This window comes from Leptonychotes weddellii, chromosome 1, assembly GCF_054177405.1.
Source record: "Leptonychotes weddellii isolate Sample4059 chromosome 1, ASM5417740v2, whole genome shotgun sequence".
Taxonomy (NCBI): Eukaryota; Metazoa; Chordata; class Mammalia; order Carnivora; family Phocidae; genus Leptonychotes; species Leptonychotes weddellii.
In genome coordinates, this window is record NC_138369.1 from 80,000,914 (window position 1) to 80,020,684 (window position 19,771).

At 34.2% G+C, this 19,771-nt stretch overlaps 1 protein-coding gene across 1 annotated transcript in view; it reads left to right on the top strand.

The window, feature by feature from the left end:
* The first annotated feature begins 4,147 nt into the window (after positions 1-4,147).
* LOC145722701 (cohesin subunit SA-1-like) overlaps positions 4,148-19,771 on the top strand; it is a 65,779-nt gene continuing 50,155 nt past the window's right edge. Inside the window, exon 1 of the mRNA XM_081826819.1 lies at positions 4,148-4,276. Within this exon, the coding sequence (XP_081682945.1) occupies positions 4,217-4,276 (60 nt within the window). The 5' untranslated portion in view covers positions 4,148-4,216. The remainder of the gene's footprint in view (positions 4,277-19,771) is intronic.

Here is a 19,771-nt window from a genome sequence, read left to right on the forward strand (position 1 = left end):
GTTCACATTTCAGGAAATGCAAAGGGTATGCAATATAAAGCTCCATTATATTCCTAAACCTCAACCAAATATTTCTCTTTCCCCGAGGCAACCATTTTGCCAGATATTTGTGTATCTTTCCAGAAATATTTTAAAGCATATACAATCAAATACATATATATTTCCTTTTTTTCCTTTTTTCATGTATGAATATATCCTGCAGATCTTTCCATATCCAACACAGATCTGTTTATTGTTTTAGACAGCTACATGGATCCCATTGATTTTAGTCAGTTAAGAGTAATGGTTAGTCATGGACCCTGTAGCCAAACTGCATGCATATATGCGTACCATGAATCTGCTACTGGGAAACCCCTTTCACAAGTAGCTAAATCTCTAGGTGCCTCAATTTTCTCTTCTGTAAAATGAGAGAAAAATAGTACATTCTTCATAGGTATTGTGAAGATTAAATGTGTTAACTTCAAGGGCTTATTTCTTAGAACAATGCTTGGCAGACAGTGAGCACCCAAGTGTTAGCTGCCACCGCCATTATTATTATCATCATCAACACTTTTAGTTATTAATCAGAATCTTATTTATGGGTATATGTATTTTTACTTTTGCTTTCGCAAACAGTGCTTCAGGGAATAATGTACCTTCTTTTTTCACGTGTGTGAGTTTATGTATGCTTTGCAACAAGTACAATATCAAGGCCAAGGAGTGTGTTAATTTGTAATTTCAGTAAACATTTGCCAAATTGCATACCATAGGGATTGTTTCAAGTTATGTTCTCTCCAGTAGTTTGACATAATTTAAATGATTGAGAACTTGATGGTCACTTTCTGATGTTATTGTTTCTGGAATTATTCATGGTTAAAGATGACAATTTTGAAAGTTCTTCCTTTATCTTCATTAGAAGTCTAATCCTGTCAGGAGGGCCTGCTTAAACAACCTTTTATTTTTTTAATATAAAATATGTATGTTGGTAGGTTATTTGAGGATTCTCACAGATAATTGTTTCAGAGAGTGGAAGATAATCTTTTTTTTTTCATTCTTTATTTTCAGATACTTGTTTCTGTGAATCTGAATTATTTCAGATCTTTAATTTATCTTCATTATCCATTTTCAAAGAAAGCTTAAAATAGGAGAGAGAAGACTTAAGATGTCAGGCATTTTTTGAGGAACTGGGCTAAATACAAGGATTAATAAGTAGTAGTCTCTGCCATACTTTTGTCTAGTGGGAGAGGTAGATGGGCGCCATATCCAGGTTAGAAAATGTAGAATGGGACAAAGAAAAATGTGTTGGACAGAACTTTGGAAATTACCTGTATCTATTCAGGTAAATGACTAAAAGTAAGTGAAAGAAATCAAAGTTTAAGTCATCAGAATACAAGGATATAGTGTTACAGAAACCAATATAATGAGCAAATTTATTTTGTGTTGTTTTGTTTTGTTAGTCACCATACAGTACATCATTAGTTTTTGATGTGGTGTTCCATGATTCAGATGTTTTAAATAGAATAGATAGGGTATTACTAAAGAAAGACTTTGATGTAACAATTAGCAAATAATAGGTGTGAGGAAGCAGTTGCAGTAGAGTTGTGGGACTGGACTGAAGAAGAATGAACAGTTAGAAAGTAGTAAGTGAATAGGCTAATGTTTCGAATAGTCATTGTGGCAGCAGAAAGATTTTCCTCTTAAAAAAACCTCAATGACAAGCTTCTGTTCATTTTCAAAATTATAGCTTTAAACATCTGACTTTATTTTATTAATAATATTATATATGGTAGTCATTTTTAAAGATGCTAAGCATGCAGCTTGTTTTTATTTTGCTTTTAATACTAGTTTCTGTTTTGTTGCCTTTGACTTTATGATAATAAATTAATACAGCAAAATAGTCCTCCGTTTATGAGTTAACTTGCTAGTTCATTGAAATTATAGTTAAGACTCCACTGTATATGAAAACTGTCATATTAATCATGGAAATAGAATTGAACATTATTTATACTCATATTTAACAATGATACACGTAACTTTTTAAGTAATCTCTAAACCTACTGTGGGGCTCAAACCTACAGTCCTGAGATCAAGAGTCACATGCTCTACATACTGATCCAGCCAGGCACTCTTGACATTTGTAACTTTTTACTGAACTACTATGATTAACGTTGTCCTTTTTCTTGATTTTTTAAAAATCAGTTTTACCAAGATATAGTTTCCAAATGCACACATTTTAAGTGTACAGATGAATGACTTGAGAAATGCATATAGCCATTTAGTAATGCTACTCCATGCAAAATATAAAATATTTCCATCTCTCCAAGAACAACTAATTCTTCTTATGTTTAATAACTTGAAAATCTAATTTTACTTCTTTTGCTTACTGAGTACTTAGTGAAGATAATTTTACTTACCAAGGGTACCATGAAACAACTCTTGAAATGACGTGCTTTTTATATATGGGACTCTGTTTCAGGTTGACAAAATAGTTCATGACCCAAACAAGGTTAAATACAGTTAAAACAGTTTTGTGTGATTTGAGTGATTTTTATTTATTTTTTGGGAGGGGGAGGGCAGAGGGAGAGAGAGAATCCCAAGCAGGCTCCATACTTGATGTGGAGTCCGATGTGGGGCTCGATCCCACGACCATGAGGTCATGACCCAAGCTGAAATCTAGAGTTGGATACTCAACCAACTGAGCCACCCAGGCGCTTCTAATTTGAGTGATTTTTAAAGAATGTTTGACAGAAAGTTACTTTTACTTGAGATAATTTATAATTAGCAATTCAGTGCATTTTTTGTTTAATTTTTTTAAAAACCTCTGAAAATAAAGGCTGTATTGTAGTGCGTAAACAACCTGTCTTCAGTGCTTTTAAGTACTGTCAATGATACTGTTTTTCCCATAAAAAAATAAAATCACAATGTAAAAGTTTCACCATGTGTTTAGGAAATTGCCTTTTGGGGAGGAACTCTAAAAATATTTTCCCTTTTCACTCACCTTCCAATCTAGACTCTCATCTCTACAGCTGGGTGTGAGGGATACCTGTTGGTGGTACTTAATGAATTCAGCATCCTGAAAATAAACAAGAGAGCTGTACATCAAGGAATTAAAACATGCTTAGAAATGGTTATTATTAAAAATATAAGGGAAATACCATTTTTCTCATTTTATAGATTAATAAAAACTAAGTCAAGTTTGATACGCCAAATGTGCCATTGCAGTTTTTTATTGGGCCTCTGAATTAAGAGTACACTTTGATGACTTTTAGTGGCTCTCTACTGCTTTATGCTTTTTCCTGTAAGAGTACAGTACACTTTAGAGACTTTTCCCTCTTATATACCTAAGTGTGGTTTGAATTGGAGCTGGTAATCACTGGCAAAGAACCTGTTAGAGGTTATAAAGTATTTTCTTATTGATTCATTGAGTCTTATTCTTGTGATTTTTAACTTGAATATTTTACGTGTATACAGTTGAAACTGAACCTCATGTAATTATTATGCCAGTATTCTCTGTAACTCCAGATTGATTTTGAACCTTATTTTAATTTATTTAAATTATGTTAATTTTAACTTTTTTTATATAAACCACTCATTATTTTTAGAGTGATAATATTTATATAATCATATTTGAGATAAAAATTATGTAGCTAATATAAAAGTAGTACTAAAGAAAGAGATGAGAAAAGGTGTTAACTTTTTCTTTGTTTGATACTTATGTTGAAGTTACCATATTTTTCATGTTCAGATAAAACAGATTTAATTGACAGGTGTTAATAGGTTAAGGAACATTTAGTTTTAATTTATAGAAGAATATTCTATTGGTAAAGACTATCAGAAAAAAGCATGAAGAGAGATAATATTCTCTATACTTGGGTGTTTTTCATACTGAGTCAGTCAGCTGTATGTCTGGATAGCACCAGTCAATCCTTAGGGCCCTCCCTACAATATAAATTTATTATTTTATGCCTTCATCTTTTCCTTCCCCAACACTCCTCACAGTTTTTTCCCTCATACTTATCTAATTCACAGAATATTCAGGTTTTTAAAAAATGTCTAAAGAACTTTGAAGTTCTTAAACAAGGGATTCCTTTAGGTAGGAGTTTGGGGGAAGAAAAAACCCCAAAAACTTTGATACAAAATTTTTCAAACAGTGGCCAGGTTAAATTTAATGTTTAGCATGGGATAGAAAAAGATTAACTGTAAAATCTGTTGTTCCACAGGTACTGTGAGAATAGAGATGTTTCGAAATATGCAGAATGCAGAAATCATCAGAAAAATGACTGAAGAATTTGATGAGGTATAGCATTTTAATATTTATGCAAATTGCCTACTTATACTTTTAAAATGGTGAATATGGTGATTATTTTTAGTTTTATTTTGATTGGGGTTAGTGTAAGAGAAGATAAACTATTTCTTCATTTATATAATAATCCATGTTACTAATTCTAAAGTTAACGATCTTTGGCAATTTCATTTCATTGCATGGAGGTATCACTTAATAATGACTGGTAACTGATAAGGATAATAAGATTAGTGGTATGAAGTAGAAGTTGATTCTTGACATTCATTCTTGAAGACCACCTAAAATTCCCAAATTTATAAATGCATCACCAGTAGTTTTATGTTCTGTGGAATTAGTCATGTTAAATGATTTAAAGAAAAAAGGGTTTGGAGGTCAAATAAGTGTGAGTAGGCTGCATATTATACCTGTTTTAGAGATTGCCAAAGCTCGTTATCTTATTTAAGGTTCTTAGAAATCCTGATGGAAAAATAACCTGCTTAGCTTCATTTAATCCACAATTCCTTAAATTATGTTTATCTCTTCCTACTGCCCCCTCCCCAACCCCACCCCCATTTTGTGTGTTTGTGTAAACTTAAACTTCTATTTGGGACAGTCTAGTTGAAAATATTCTGATTTCTACTTAGAATACATGTTTTCTTTGCTAGTCTTCACAAATTAATCAGCTTTACACTGATTCTAAGTGTTGAAACACTTTCACAGTTTTATTTCTGTATTCTGTTTATGGTAAACTCATTTTATGTCATGCTTTAGACCACCATTAATTTTAGTTTTAATATTCTGCCTTTTGATTTAAATAAGATTTCTATTTTCTATAGATGTTCTCTTTTCTTGATTTTCAACACTAACAACAAAGATTGTTTTTTTTCCAGGTCCACTCTCTCAGTGGGGTGGGCTCAGGCCTATTTTTATTAGTAATAGTAGGAATATTTATATTTAATTGAAAAAAGTACTACAAATACGTGGTAAAACAAACACATGCACACTATATATCTTTTTCATCAGGTGTTCACCTTTATTCTAGTGGCACACACCAAAACATTTTCATGAGCATCTTTTTTTTTTTTAAGATTTTATTTATTTATTTGAGAGAGAGAGAGAGCATGAGCAGGGTGAGGGGCAGAGGGAAAAGCAGGCTCCCCGCTGAGCAGGGAGCCTGATGTGGGGCTCGATCTTGGGACTCTAGGATCATAACCTGAGCTGAAGGCAGATGCTTAACTGACTGAGCCATCCAGGCGCCCCTCATGAGCATCTTTACAGAAACATTCTGTCATTGGCTTTCAAACTATTTAGTCACATTCCATGGGAGGTAGGGGAGACCTTACATTGTGACCCATGTATATAATGTTCACAATTACTTGTTTTCATTTCTGTACTTCAGAACATTCTGAAATTCCAAAGGACTTTTTTTCCCCAATTTAATGGTGGCAAAACTGGCCCCAGCTAACCTAAGGCTATTAAAATTTTTATTTATCTCAGTCATTGTGAATATTTATATGTCTTGCTGGTGAAATAGTAATGTTCTTAATGACAGGGGGCTGCCCTAGATTCTCTTGGACTGTGATGGGATATAAAGTATATGTACTATATTAACTTCTAAAATTCAAAAATTTCTGTATTCTGAAACATTTCTGTGAAATTACTTTTAATTAAAAAAAAGGTTTTTTGTTATAACTTCATGAGTTTATATGTGGCAAATAGAAGATAACGAAGCCAAATTAAGGTGAAAGTGGTAGGTTTACTCACCAACTACTGTACTAACTACCATGCCAGGCTTGCAACACAAGTGATTGAGATCGCAGATTAAAAAGTAGTATGCATCTTGGACCTTCAGGAACTACTAGGAGTTTAAGACGGTAGTTCCCAAACTTTGCTGCATATTAATATCACCTAGGGATATTTAAAAACTGACGCCTGGCTTTCTCCCTCATCCCCAGACCTTCTAATTTAATTTGTAAGGCATGTAACCTGGGCTTGGGATTTTTAAAAGTTCACCAGGTGACTATGTACAGACAAGTTTGGGAGAAACTTTGAGAGAAAACCGAGATTTAAACTATAAAAACACTTGATATGGGAGAAAAGAATGAGAGGAAATACAACGTGAATACACAGTGAAATTTCAAGACAGGATATCATTGCTTTGTAGTAAGATTTTGAGATAAGTAGGGGAAGATGAGGAATTCAGCAAAATGAAGATCATGATGTGTCTAAGAAAATATTCCTGTGAATATTGTCAAATATTCAGGTATATTAGAAGAATAGTAAACTGTTACAAAAAAAAGTTAAATGTAGCAAATGAAAATTATTCAAAAGGTGTTTATTTCATAATCTTAAATATTCTTTTCCTGATACTTGAGAATACTGACTAAATCAAAAAAGAATGTTTTAAAAACCATCACTTTATGAATAAGTCCTGAGAATAAAAGATACAGACATCATAGAGAATATAGTCAGTTGTATTGTAATAATGTTGTATGGTGACAGTTGGTAGCTACACTTATGGTGAGCATAGCATAATGTCTGAACTTATTGAAACACTGTATTGTACATCTGAAACTAGTGTAACATTGTGTGTCAACTGTACTTCAAATAAAGAAGAGATTCTAAAGGAAAACATTCTTTTTTCCCTGTTTGACAGAAAAACTAACACAGTTTTTTATTAGAATATATGCGTTTAAAGCAGAATTACATTAATTATTTTCTAAGGCTATTTTATCTTTAAGCACTTTAGCAAAAAACTGCATTTAAATGCTTACATATTGTTAAATATACAGTATCTTATTGTTTCTGTTTCTTCAGAATACTGTACAGGTCTTTTAGTCCCCAGGAGTGGAGGAAGGTTAGTTTTGGTAAATTGTATTTTGTGGTAAAATTCAGAAAGATTTGATGACAGGATCCATTGCATCCCAACAGTTTAGAGCAATGTCTGGTTCATAGGGAATAGCCAGTAGATACATTTAGTTCCTGCTGGAGCCAGCCCGTGATATATAAAGCAAAATGTAATAGTATTTCTTCCCCAGATTATTAGAGTCACATCTCCAAATGTAAACTCTTTAAGTATGTCTTCCAAAGGTCAGTTTGCACAGTTTTCATATATTGAAATGTGACATCTATGAAGGGAAGCTTTGCAACACAGTACATTTAATGTATTCACATAGTGCCTTTTATTCTTTTTTGTTATGTTAATCACCATACATTACATCATTAGTTTTTGATGTAGTGTTCCATGATTCATTGTTTGCATATAACACCCAGTGCTCCATGCAGAATGTGCCCTTTTTAATACCCATCACCAGGCTAACCCATTCCTCCACCCCCCTCCTCTCTAGAACCCTCAGTTTGTTTCTCAGAGTCCATAGTCTCTCATGGTTTGTCTCCCCCTCTGAATTCCGCCCCCATTCTTTTTTAACCCTATGATTAATAAATGCTCAAATGGATAAACAGTGAGAAGTTCTATATTTAAGTTTAAATAAATTCATAGAAGCACATACGATTAGAAACAAGAGAAAAAAGCCATTGGGTAAGATCTAATCATTACAGAAGAGCACAATGTATAAAACTTTTAAGTTTTATAACCATTGTAAAAATGGTTAAATATTATACAAACTGAGAAAATAGGAAAAAAGTGCAAAAGATATGGTAGAAGAAAACTCAAATTATCTCCAGTCCCAAATTAAAGTCTAAATATTTTTGATTTTATATTCCATTGATAAAACATTTTTCAGCCTATTGTCTTAATAGTGAATATCTATGATAAAGCTAAAAAATTATTCTCTTCTCTTCCTCTCCCCCATGCTCCTTCTCAGAAGGCTGGAGTTCTTATCTTGTGGGGAGAGTGCTTAAGAAGTAACTGCCTGGTGATTATTTCAGACTTTCTTAGTTCTAAACTAAATCTTATTTTCTAAATATGTGATAAATAAAAATAGACAAAAGGTTTTTTTCCTCCTACCTTTGGTAATCAGACCAAATAATAAATAAATCAGATAAATAATCATTTATTATATTACATATATTATAAATAATTATTCTATTACAGTGTAATTATATTTATTTTTTCTTTATATATTTATATTTATAATATTTAATTCTATTTATTATCTTAGAGTGTAGTTTGTAGCATATGTTTATTTATAGGGTAAATGCATACAATACTAGATCAGTTTCTTCTCAGATGTCATTAGATTATCATGTGTTTTTTTAATTTAATTTAATTTTATTATGTTAGTAACCTTAAGTACCTCATTAGTTTTTGATGTATTCCATGATTCATTGTTTTCGTATAACACCCAGTGCTCCATGCAGTACATGCCCTCCTTAATACCCATCACCGGGCTAACCCATCCCTCCCCCCGCTCCCCTCTAAAACCTTCAGTTTGTTTCTCAGAGTCCATAGTCTCTCATGGTTCATCTCTCCCTCCATTCCCCGCCCCCATTTTTCCCTTCCTTCTCCTAATGTCCTCCATGCTATTCCTTATGTTTCACAAATAAGTGAAATCATATGATAATTGACTTTCTCCACTTGGATCATCATGGCTTTAATTTTTGTAATGGTCTAAGATGAGCTTGTGCAAGAAGTGTTAGTGCCTCCATATTTATTATTTACTTGTGATTACATACTCAGATTTTTCTTTCTGTTTCTGTTTTTCCCCAAAATCTTTGTGTTAACACTTTATGAAGAGTTAAAAATAAATATTTTAAAATATATTTAAATCTATTGCATTGGTCATATGCAACTTACAAAATGAATAAACCAGTGAAGAATGCCATTTCTAATATCAATCCCCTTGAGCATTGAGCTCTTCTAATTTTTCTCTTGGGATACCTCAGATACCCTTTGTGATACAATACAATCTGAAATATGGACCTAGTGAGGGTATACAAAGCTTAGTCTATATACTAAATATTACTAATAATTTATTTAATTAAAAATAAAGAGATGTTTAATATTTTTTTTCAGCACACCACTCAGTTGGTGTTGTACATGTCACTTTGGAAACTTTCACATTGAGGAAGGTAAACAGACTATTAAAGGAAGCAAAGTTGGAAGTGAGAAGTGCCAAAGGACAAAGAAATAATCACATAGAAAAAGACTTAAGAGGGCGCCTGGGTGGCTCAGTTGGTTAAGCAACTGCCTTTGGCTCAGGTCATGATCCTGGAGTCCCGGGATCGAGTCCCACATCAGGCTCCCTGCTCAGCAGGGAGTCTGCTTCTCCCTCTGACCCTCCTCCCTCTCATGCTCTCTGTCTCTCATTGTCTCTCTTGCAAATAAATAAAATCTTAAAAAAAAAAAAAGGAAAGAAAAAGACTCAAGAAATTGTAATCATTTGTAATGTGAAAAGGTACAAAATAGGAAATAATATTACAACTGTGAACTTAGCAGTGCAAAATATTAGAGACAAGAGGAAACATGTTGAATGATGATAATAGCCAATATTTGTCTTTGTGCACTGTTGCACATTCTTTACATATATTTAATACTCATGACATTTTTATGAGGTAGGTCTTTTGTATTATTATTATTATCTCCATTTTACAGATGAGAAAATGGAGGCAAAAGGGTTTAAGAAACTTGCCTGAGGTCACACAACTAGTAAATGATAAAGTCAGGAATGAAGCCCAGAACATCTAGCTCCTGAGTTCATACTCATAATCTCACTACCCTGTTTGCCTAGTATACAACTGCAAGTGTATAATCTGAAGTAGCTTGGAAAGAGTCACTCAGGTAACAGTTGTACTCTCTCCACTTGGTGGACACCTTCAGTCATGTAATAAATTTCTGGCTATTTTTATTACCAAATGTCTTATGGCTGACCAAACAAATCATGGAATTAAATTAGTATCTTTTTGAAAGGACCAGTTATATTCTACTGATATATTTTGAATCTTTTTGAAGTTAATCCATTCCATTATATTGTTTAAGACATCTACTCTCATTATGAGAGATGCTTAAATGAGATACTCATAAGCCAATAATAACAGACATAATGGATACTGGCTTAAATCCCCATCTGATTTTGATTAGATATGATGAACTACATATTTAAGTTGTAACTAACACCCTGGTCGTTTCAAGATTTTTATTTTTCAGTTTTAAAATATATTTATAAAACATGATTTTATAGTGATATGAAATCACATTTATATTTGCTAATCATTATGAAGAGCTTTTAAATTAGCTAAAGTTAGGTATTCAGTATCTTTTATGGATTTTTCGGTATAACTTTTTAACAACTGTCAAATGAACTATTAAGTCTTTTTTTTTTTTAAGATTTTATTTATTTGAGAGAGAGAGAGAGAGAGCAAGAGAGCACAAGCAGGGGGAAGGGCAAAAGGAGAGGGAGAAGCAGGCTCCCGGCTCAGGGAGCCTACTGCAGGGCTCGATTCCAGGACCCCGGGATCATGACCTGCGCTGAAGGCAGCGTTTTAACCGACTGAGCCACCCAAGGCCCTGAACTGAAAGAACTAGTCTTTCAAAATTATTTATACAGGATTTACTTTTGTGTTCATTCAGTAAACATTATTGGACACTTAATGTTTGTCTAACTTTTAGGAACTATATACTTAGAGATTAACAAGGTTTTAGCTCTAGAAAATGATTTCATGTTCTAAATGGAGAAAGAGCTTTGTGAACTAATTGCACTAATACCTTGACAAGTTCAATAGTTGAGAAATACAAGACCCTGTGAGAACTCAAAGGGTGAGTTAATTATCTGAGATGTGAGAGCTTCACAAGTTACTTAGCTCTAAAACTAGGTTTTTAAAGATGAATAGAAGTTCACTGGAAAAACCAGGAAAGAGTTTATAGGGAAGACGGTGTTTAGGATTATAGGAGAAAACATTGAGGTACGAAGCTGGAGAAATTAGACTAATTGCATTTAATACTTAATAAATAAGCCATCCCCAAACCATTGTTGTCCTAAGCATATTAGACAGTGTCCTAGATAAATGCTAGAGATACAGAGATAAGATAGGGGTTTGAAAAATACAACAGAATTTTTATAGCATTGACTTGTGGAATTTTTCTTTCCAAATGTATTTTTATATTATTTATTTAATTGGTGTATATATGCCAGTTGAATTTCCTGATACTTTAAGGCTGAGGTTTGTCAGATTGAAAGTTACCTTAGACTTAATTAGCAGAGGTCTGATAGTAAAGAGCATTTCCTCTTTAATTGCCTATGGCAGTCAGCCAAAATAATCTATCTAATTAATCTTTCTGGCTATTTTTAACTTAAAAACAAAAGTTCAAACAACATATTTAATAATAAATTTTATTTAGCCCACTCAGAATTTTGTTTTGTAAAGATAACTCTTTCACTGGATCTTTCCAAGGAATAAGGCATATCGTTTTCTTTGTTCCCTTGACACACGGTTCTTATGCATTCTGACTTTTTGAGGAAAAATAAAAATAACTCTTCCAGTCACTGTGATATAGAAATGCATAGATGTGATTTTACATCTTAAATGCTGACTATAACATTGTGATAATTTAGATAATGGTATTCCAGAAATTGGAATTTCTCCTAGTGATTTCAGGAACTTGGTATCCTCAGGAATGTAAATTTGGTAGTTTCAAATACTTTTTAATGTACTCATTTTTTAAAAAATTGTGTCATTTGATAGAACAAAAAATATATGTAATATATATATAAAGTATGTAAATCTGCCATCCCCAACTTAAGAACTGAAATATTACTGAAATACCTGTGTGTTCCTCCACTCTCCCATTCTAAGCCTTCTCCTGAGAGGTAATTAGTATCTTGAGTTTTGTAAACTTTTCTTTTTCTTATTGACAAATTATTTACCACTCTTAATGAAATGTTTGTGAAGATTCATGGATGAGTAGGGACCAGACATTTGGTGGTACTCCACAACTTATTGATGCCGATTTAGGGGAAAACATATTTAAAAGGACTGATTGGCAGTCCCATTGCTGCTTTGACTTTACATATTCTCCTCATTTCTGTTTGTGGCTAAGGAAACACAAATTGTCAAAATTTATGATCGATTCAAGAGAAAACTTTAGGGATCATTTAGATATCCTTCCCATTATTTCTGACCCATATTGACAGTATCATTTTTGTGGTGATTCATTCATTTGATGAAGAAATAGTTGAGTGTCTGTTAAACATTTCAAGCATTGAGGACAAAGCACTGAATAAACCAACCAAAAATCCCTTCCCTCATGGAATTTACATTTTAGCTGGGAGAGAAAGCCAGTGAATAAAATACCTAGGCAAAATATTGTAGTATGATAAATGACAATAAATGCTATGTAGAAAAATAAAGCAGAGAAGGGGGAAGAGATTGGGAATGGAAAGATGATTTTAAATAGGATGGTCAGGAAAACCTCTCTGAGAATGTGACCTTGAGTAAACACTTGAAAGAGGGGATGGAGCAGCCATGCGTATATCTAGGGGAAGAGAAAATTTAAACTGTGCAAATGGCCCTGAGATAGAAACATAACCTAGGGTATTAGACAACAAAGAAGCCAGTGTGGCTAAAGCACCCTGATTTATATATTGCATTTGATTGTTTTGTTGTCAGTACTTTTTCAAAATATAAAACACTTCCTCCACATTTTTTTCTTTGCATGACATTAACTTTTAGTTGACAACCTAGTCATCAAGTATCCCACATTTTTGTTTCTCTGACGTTTTTCTTCATGGTTATCATTTAGCTTGTTCCTAAATCTCCTGTATTTTGTAACTGAAAATTAGGTCTAATGACTTCATTAGATTACATTTACACATTTTTCGCAAGAAGATTTCGTAGGTGGTGCTGTGTACTTCATATTGTGTCACAGTAGATAGTACATAATGACAGGTTGTCCGTTTATTGGTGATGCTGCAATTGATCACTTATAAGGTGATGACCATTGAACCTTTGACCAAGAACCTTTGGTCTCTTATGGGACATAGTAATTAAGCATCCCTAAACAAAAGAGTTAAGCCTCAAGAGAGTGAGGGGCAAACAATTTTTTTTTGTTTCCTATCGTGAATAAACCCACCGGTAAATCAAACCAGAAACAAGTCATTTTTGTCCAGTAGTCGTCACTTCAGTAGATTTTATTTTTTCAATATTTGAGTATATATCCCATCTCTGTTTTGTCCATCATCATCATAACTATCTTAGTTAGGTGCTCTCTGCATTCCCCCTTCATATTTGGATCTGTTGCAGGGATAAGTCTCCTTGCTCCATTTCCTTCACCTTTACCTCTGATTATTCTCCATGGTGGAACCAGAAATATTTTTTAAAGCTTACATCTGTTCATGATCCTACTTGCTCAGGATTTTTCAGTGGCCACCCATTGCCTCCAGAAAAAAGCTTGGCTTTATTATAATGAAGGCTTTATATAAAAAGAAGGTTCCCTGTGATCTGGCCCCATCTTTTATCTTGGTTACCACCACAAAATCTGGTTTAGGTTGCCAAACTTAAAGCAGTTCTATATTCTCATTGTATCCTTGTTTTATAGGAATTTGCTAATCTTATTGCTTAGAATGCTGTTGACCCTATTTCTCCTGCCCAGTTGCCTCTGCAGAAAATTGACATTCCTTCCTAAGTAGTACTGTCTACCCTCATAACATTCCTGTCATTGTACTTAATTTACTTGTTTATTTTTTATGTGTCCTTCTTTTCAACTAGAAGTTCTGTGGAGGATGGGGGACACAGGAAGAAGTTGGCCAAAGAGTATAAACTTCCAATTATAAGATGAATAAGTTCTGAGGATCTAATGTACAGAATGGTGATTATAGTTAATAGTACTGTGTTATATATACGAAAATTGTTAAGAGAGTAGATCTTCAGTGCTCTCACCAAAAAATAAGAAAGGAGTAATATAATATAATAGGATGTGTTAAGCTAATGCTCTGGTGTTAATCATTTTACAGTATATAAATGTATTAAATCAACTTCTTTTATACCTTAAACTTACATAGTATTATGTATCAATTAAATCTCAGTAAGTCTGAGAAAGTCTGAGAAAAAATAAAGTAGTTCTTAGAAGAGGATTCTTGGTGTGCTCATCTTTGTATGCCAAGAACTAGTGCCTGGAGCATATTTATTGCTCAGTAAATACATGAGTAGATGAATGGTTGGGTGGATGGATACTTTCTCCAAATAAGTGTTTACAGATCTCTGTTTTAAGCAATAGTAGTATATATCCTTGGGTAAGTCTGTTGAAACTAGGTAACCAAAAGCCAGTGTTTCACAAAAAATAGGTGACATTTTTTTGTGACATTGTCCATCAGTTGAGTTAAACAGTTCTCTTGGATTTACTCTTAAAGAGTATTTTATCTCTTTTGATATCTATAGTTTGTGACCAAATTGGGTTCCCAAATATCAAATGCTTAGGGATTATGCAGTTAGCCTTCCACCTCTGTCACCTGCATGAGCTCTGCCTTGCAGTGGACATCTCATAAGATTGTTGTTCTCATCTCAGAGACTCTAAATTTTGTAGTTTTTGTTGCTGGCTCTTATCTCTGAACTGTGGTACCCTTTTCCTTTTATTCCTCCATCAATGTCCCCAAAACCTCTAAAATAAATTTTTCCATTAGTTGCTTGTCAGTCTATTTGGGAATAGAACCCCAAAGTTCTTCCTTGGAAGAACAATCACTAGACACTCCTTCTGTCCCCCAAAGTTCCTGTGGTAAACCAGGTGAGGCTCCATTATAGAGTTAAGAATTCATGGACTTTACAGTCCCAGAATCAGAACCCTGTAGCTCTGTGATTTAGGACAAGTTGTTAAGATCTTATTTCTCTCATCTTTATACACACTAGTAGTCACCACAGTATATAGATAATACAAAATTATGGATTTGAAAAGTGCATGCCATATAAATGCTGGTTATATTATCTTTACATGAAAATTTCTCCCCTTGTATTCATCTTTGGAGGTATTTGTAGAAATTTCTTTCTTACTGGATCTTTTTGGTTTGCTCTGTATTATCCTAGCAGATTTCTGCCTGATATTCTTCCCACCCTGAGCTCTGTCTGCCTTTCTATACCTGTTTGTTGGATATGGTTTACCTTTGCATTCGTTTATTCAATAAATTCCTTGTGCAAAGCATCATAGTAAGACTGCACTCACAGAATTTAAATATTAGTTGTGGATAAGCTCTTTAGGCTACTTGATTATTATCTTTATTTTACTATTATTATTTTCTTAGCTCTCCTAAAAAAAAATTACTGCTTTGTGAAGAAAGTTAGTTTTCAATATCCCACTACCCTTCATTAACTAGACAGTTCTTTTCTCCCCCCCCTCTTTTTTTTAAGATTTATTTATTAGAGAGAGAGAGAGCATGAACAAGCAGGAGGGGCAGAGGGAGAGAGAAGAGTTGGCTGCTTAACTGACTGCGCCACCCAGGTGCCCCACTAGATAGTTTTTACATGACATGTATAAATAAATGTGCCTAACAAGGACAGATTTATAACTGGTATTAGAGTAAAGCAAGAAACTGCCTTTTGAGGTAGATACAGGAGATACTTCTTTTTTAAAAGGGTTTTTTCCCTTTTGAAAAAAGATTTATTTATTTATTTTAGAGAGAGAACGTGTGCACACATGAGTATGAGCAGGGGGGAGGGGCAGAGAGAGTGAGAGAATCTCAGGCAACTCCCCGCTGATTGTGGAGCCCAAGCGGGGCGGGGCTAGCTCTCAAGACCCTGAGATCATGACATGAGCCAAAATCAAGAGTTGGATGCTCAACTGACTGAGCCACCCAGGCGCCCCCAAAAGGGTTTTTTCTTTTAATCATAATATTTGCACATGGTACAAAAATTGGAAAGGATAAAATGGTATACACTGTTAGTTTAGTTAGGAATTGAGGTAGTTTTATGTTCTGTTGTTGATGTCATTGTCTTTAGTGAACCACAGTCTTCAGATTTCTCTAGTGGTGGGCTGCTGTTGCCTTATATGTAGGATACCCAGAGGGGTTTTCTCAGTGTTCATGCTGCACCCTCAGGTTTCAGCTCTCTCTGTTCTCCTGTGACACAGAATACTCCTTACGTCATACTCCTCCCCCTCCTTCTGGTGGTAGACTGGTATTGCTTATTGCCTGGTACTATAATGAGGGTATGGGGATTCTTTATTGTCCTAGTGCTAAGTCTTAAGCATGCCTTTTGTGCCTGGAGCTACTGAGGGACCTTCTTTTTCCTGGCCATTATGTCTGTGGCTGGCCTCAGGTGGAGTTCTCTGTCTCCCAATACTAGCAGATCTCTGTTTGATATTAGTATTAGGATTCAGGGTCCAGGACAGTGTTTTGTCTTACTCTCTCCCCCAGGTGGAGGATTTTTTTCCTTCTCCTGGCTACAGTGCATCTTTGCCTGTGCTGTGGTGGTGACTCAGTTTGCTGACCTACCTCCATCAGATTAAGTGTTTTAATTTGCAGGGGACAAAAGTCTGGAGAAGTAAGCTGGGCTTCTTACCTTTCCCCCAGCAATTGAAGATCATCCCCTGCAGGTCTGCACCATCAAGAGAGGTGCTCTCTGTTCTGCTCTATCTCAGAATTTGCTTAAAATACCCAATTGAGGCCCGTGGAAAAGAGCTTAAGTTCATTTCTTACCCACTTTTGTGGAGACCACCTTTTCCTCTTAGGCTCTACCACAGATGATACAGCTTATTTGTTTCATGTCTTCTTGGAGGGGCTTATTCTTTGGAATGATAGCTAATTCAGCTCAAGATGGGCTCAAGAAAAGTTTATCTTTTTTTCTATGGATTCAGCTTTTTCTCATTGTTGGTAGTCTTTTACATTCTAAATGGAAGCCAAACCCTATTGTTATGCTTTCAACTTGCTTTTAATGTTGTTGTTTTTTTTTTTTTATACAAGAGTTGCTTTTATGTGGGTGAATCTGTTGGTCTTCTATGACTTCTGGTTTTAGTATTGTATTCAGTAAAAGACTTCCTCACCCTGAGAATATCCTCCCATGTTTTCTATTTCTTTTTTCCTGAATGTTTTTAAGTGTTTTGATTCATTAGGAATTAACTTTGGGGTAAGGTACAATCTAATTTTCTTTCTAATGAACCGCCAATTATCCCAAATCATTCACTGAATAATTCATTTTCCCACTGCTTATAATTCTACTGTAATAGTAGGACTGAAATTGTCTGTGAGTAGCAGAAAATCTGCCCAACAGTGGCTTGAATTCACAGGAGTAAATTTGTCGTATGCAAAATAAATTTGGGAATAGACAAAACATGGTTGTTACTGCGTCTCAGCAGAATGAAGACCTAGACTTTTTTTCATCCTTCTCTCATTTTTATCTGCATACTTGTCCCTTTGTAGTTGCAAAGTCACTGTTGAACATCCACATGAGTTCTAGATCACTGAGAAAGGAAGGGACTAAAGAGGTCATATTTGCCTAGTCTGGCCATTTTAAAAGGCTTTTCCAGAAGGCCCATCTAGCAAGTTACATGTTTTTTCCTCAGATACTTCTAACACATTATTTTCCAGACTACTAAGGTATCTCCTGTCTTTAGTAGGACTGTTCTTTCCTTCAATTCATCAACTGAATTTTTTAATTATGAAAGAAAATATTAGATGTATTCAGCTCCATGTTCATTGCACATTACCCAAGATGTGGAAACAGCCTAAGTGTCTATCAGTGGATGAGTGGATAAAGAAAATGTGGCATATATATATATATGATACACACAACAGAGTATTATTCAGCCATTAAAACAGGAAAGAAGTCTTGCCATTATGACAACACTGATGGACCTTGATGGTATTATGCTAAGTGAAATAAGACAGAAAAGGACAAATACCATATGCTCTCACTTATATGGGGAATCAAAAAACCTAAAAATAAAGCAACAAAAAACCCCACTGAGCTCATAGATAGAATGGATTAGTGATTGCCAGTGGTAGGAGGTTTGGGGGCAGGCAAATGGGTCAAAAGGTACAAACTTCAGTTATAAAATATGTAAGTCATAGGGATATAACGTACAGCATGATGACTATAGTTAATCATGCTGTTTTGCATATTTGAAAGTTGCTGAGAGAGTAGCTCTTAAAAGTTTTCATTACAAGAAAAAGAATTTCTGTAACTGGTGACAGATGTTAATTAGATTCATTGTAGTGATCATTTCACAGTATATACAAATATTGAATCATTATATTGTATACCTGAAACTAATACAATGTTATATGTGAATTATACCTCAAAAAATAAATCGGTAAATGTTTTAGTTCCTTAGAGTTTTTTTTATTTTGATTTATTTTGTGCTACATTTGAATCTTCTGAAGTATATTTAGTTTTTTATTATTTACTTCTGAGTGCTTATTTTTCTGCCTTTCCTCTTGCTTGCTGTTGGCTTGTTTAGATGGGTTATTGAGATAAATTTTATTCTTTGTTGTTGTGGAGGAGCACTAAATAGCTGAATCTCACAGTTGGTATAAAGCAGGAGAAGCTCTACCCTAATGAGCTTTTATGATACAGAAGCAGCAGCAGCCTGTTGAGATACCTTTGAGAAGAAGCATCTCACCTTTCCACTCTTTTACCCTCTCCCGTCTACCCCTGACACTCCCAATCTCAAGGACTAGGAAGATTCAGCCAGCTGTTCCTTGCTCTTGGAGTTTTCTGTTATTCTAAGTATTACACTAATTCTCTTTCCTGAGATACCAACACAGCCCAAGCCTTCCCTCTAGCAGCAGTTTGGTCTAGAAAAAGCATACAGCCATAAATTGAGAATATTCAGATACCGTGTTCACAGAATTTCTCACTCTCTGCCTTGTGAATTTATATTTCTCCACCAAAATGTTTTAGGCTAGAGTAGGAAACCTCTAACTAATTGTGTTCAGTGTCATTTTCATGTTGTTTTTTGTTTGTTTATTTAGTGTTTCATCTGTTGCATATAACACTCAGTGCTCATTATATCAAGTGCCCTCTTTATTGCCCATCATCCCATTACCCCATTCAGTTTCATGTTTTAAACAAGATGACACAATCTGGTAATACCAAGAGCCCATATTAGATTTCTTTTCTTTGAAAAGTTAGTAAGTCTGCTCTATAAAAGAGAGTTAATAGAACATTTATAGTAAAATTGGAAGAAATAAGGTTGCAGTTTCAGATGCAAAAAAATTAGTTTTGGACTTCTTAATGAAATACTTTTGAAATTCTCAATTCTTAAAAATTCTATTTTAAAGAATTGAAAGACGCTATGTGGTACTGAAATCCTGATTACTTTGATCTGAATTCAATCACAAACATCCTTTCTAGTCTAAACTTCTTTAATTTTTTTTTGTTTTTACTTCAAATTATCTCAGCTAGGACCCAAATATAACAACATGGGAACTATTTTTTTTGAATGTTGGCTTAGAATAATGAATTAAATACTTGTTCTGAATAACAGATTTGAGCACTTCATGAATTATTTAGTTGTGGAAGATCAAAACAAACAAACAGTAAATAAAAAGCTATCAGTAAATAAAAAGTACCTGTGTAAGTCACCTTCAATATCTGTCCACATCTACTTTTGAGAAGAAAATGTTCCTT